Source organism: Phalaenopsis equestris, unplaced genomic scaffold, assembly GCF_001263595.1.
Source record: "Phalaenopsis equestris unplaced genomic scaffold, ASM126359v1 Scaffold000174, whole genome shotgun sequence".
NCBI classification, from domain to species: domain Eukaryota; kingdom Viridiplantae; phylum Streptophyta; class Magnoliopsida; order Asparagales; family Orchidaceae; genus Phalaenopsis; species Phalaenopsis equestris.
In genome coordinates this window covers 2,179,626-2,181,116 of record NW_018164616.1, presented here as the reverse complement: position 1 = coordinate 2,181,116, position 1,491 = coordinate 2,179,626, and the positions used below count along the sequence as shown (strand labels likewise).

The following is a 1,491-nucleotide window of genomic DNA, read 5'->3' as shown; positions in this document are numbered from 1 at the left end:
ATTTTATCTATTTACATATCTAATACCTAAACTTTACTTTCTCCATTTGTGCCACCCAGAGCTTTCATATCACATCAATAAAAACCACATTTTTAACTCATAAAAAGTGAAATACACCTTTTCATGTATAGCGCTTAGGTGGCATATATGTAAAAAATTGAAGCTAAAGATGTTAGATAAGTAAATAAATAAAAAATGAGTGGTATGTATGCAAATCTACCTTAGATATTTAATGAAATAGTTTGTGGGAAAGAAAAGCATAAACCTTGCAGACTTTCATTTGTTGTGATTAGATCAAGTTCTAAGAAATTAAGAAGCCTGCCAAGATCAACTCCACTAGTCCAATTCTCCGGTCCATGACCACACCTAAGCTTCAGTCTCCCACGGTTTGCCGTTCCCCCCCATATTATTCCTACCGGTTGAGGTTTCTCACTGTCCTGCGCTGTCAAAATAATGAGGCTGCCGCTGTCTCCTTCGAGATCAAAAGTTTCGTGGTTTTCACCAACGACGAGAAAATCAGTGAAAAAACATATTCCTTTCTCATCGTTGTACTCGAGGGCATAGGCCATGACTGTTCCATTAGTCAAACCAGAGCTCCTTCCAACCTTCACCACTTGCCTTCCAATAAGACTGTTGATTGGAGACTGCAAGTCCACAACCTTAACATCCCCGATCTCACCCACTCCCTTAACCAATGTGGTCACATTTGACATGTCAAAGTCATCAGCAAACGGAATGAACGCCCCATCAGCACGAACGAAGGTTTCTGTAAGTGCATCAGAAAATAACGAGTATGTTTAGATATCAGATCATCATCCAAAAATTAAATTGGGAGAATGTTACCTGGGTTGGTTCCAGCATAGATCCCAAACCATAAATCATCTGTGATGAATGAAGTAGCTCTTTCCACAGCACCAAGGTAGACCCCAGGCCCAAGATTAGGTGGTAAGGGGTGAAACATCTTCTGGTTAGGGTAATCCAAATCAACTGCAACATGCCGGTTCGTAAGAAAACCAACCTGTTTGCTTCCTGTCCTACTTTTCACAATGGCACCCAGAGTTCCGTAAGTTTCTTGGCTTGCCACCTAAGAAAGAAACAAACAGAATAGGAAATTAGATGATTATTTTTCAAGAGGTAGAGACAAGCATGCGAGTTTTATTTAGGTGCTACGGCAGAGGAATAACTGGCAAAATGGCATTTCAAATAGTCACATTACATATTTGGGGACCAATAAACATATTTTTTGTGAGAAACTTAAGGGAAGACATACTGCTAATATATTTAGAAAGACGTCGACAAAACTAATAGCCTTACTAAGAGAACTCAAATCTACGTTCAACTTTTCATTATTTCTTGAGAAGAGATTAGAATTAAAGCAGATAAAATAAATAAAGAAATTAGATTTTCATTGAGCAAGGCTGTCCAATGCCAGCCGAGCCGGACCAAGGCTGCAACATGTCACGCTCTGCCACATTCGAGAAATCGTCGAGA

At 39.4% G+C, this 1,491-nt stretch overlaps 1 protein-coding gene across 1 annotated transcript in view; it reads right to left on the bottom strand.

The window, feature by feature from the left end:
• Positions 1-265: 265 nt before the first annotated feature.
• LOC110022204 overlaps positions 266-1,491 on the bottom strand; it is a gene marked incomplete at its 3' end in the record, with an annotated part of 30,158 nt that continues 28,932 nt past the window's right edge. The window contains 2 exon segments of the mRNA XM_020721032.1: positions 266-766; positions 844-1,084. Of these exon segments, the coding sequence (XP_020576691.1) occupies positions 266-766; positions 844-1,084 (742 nt within the window).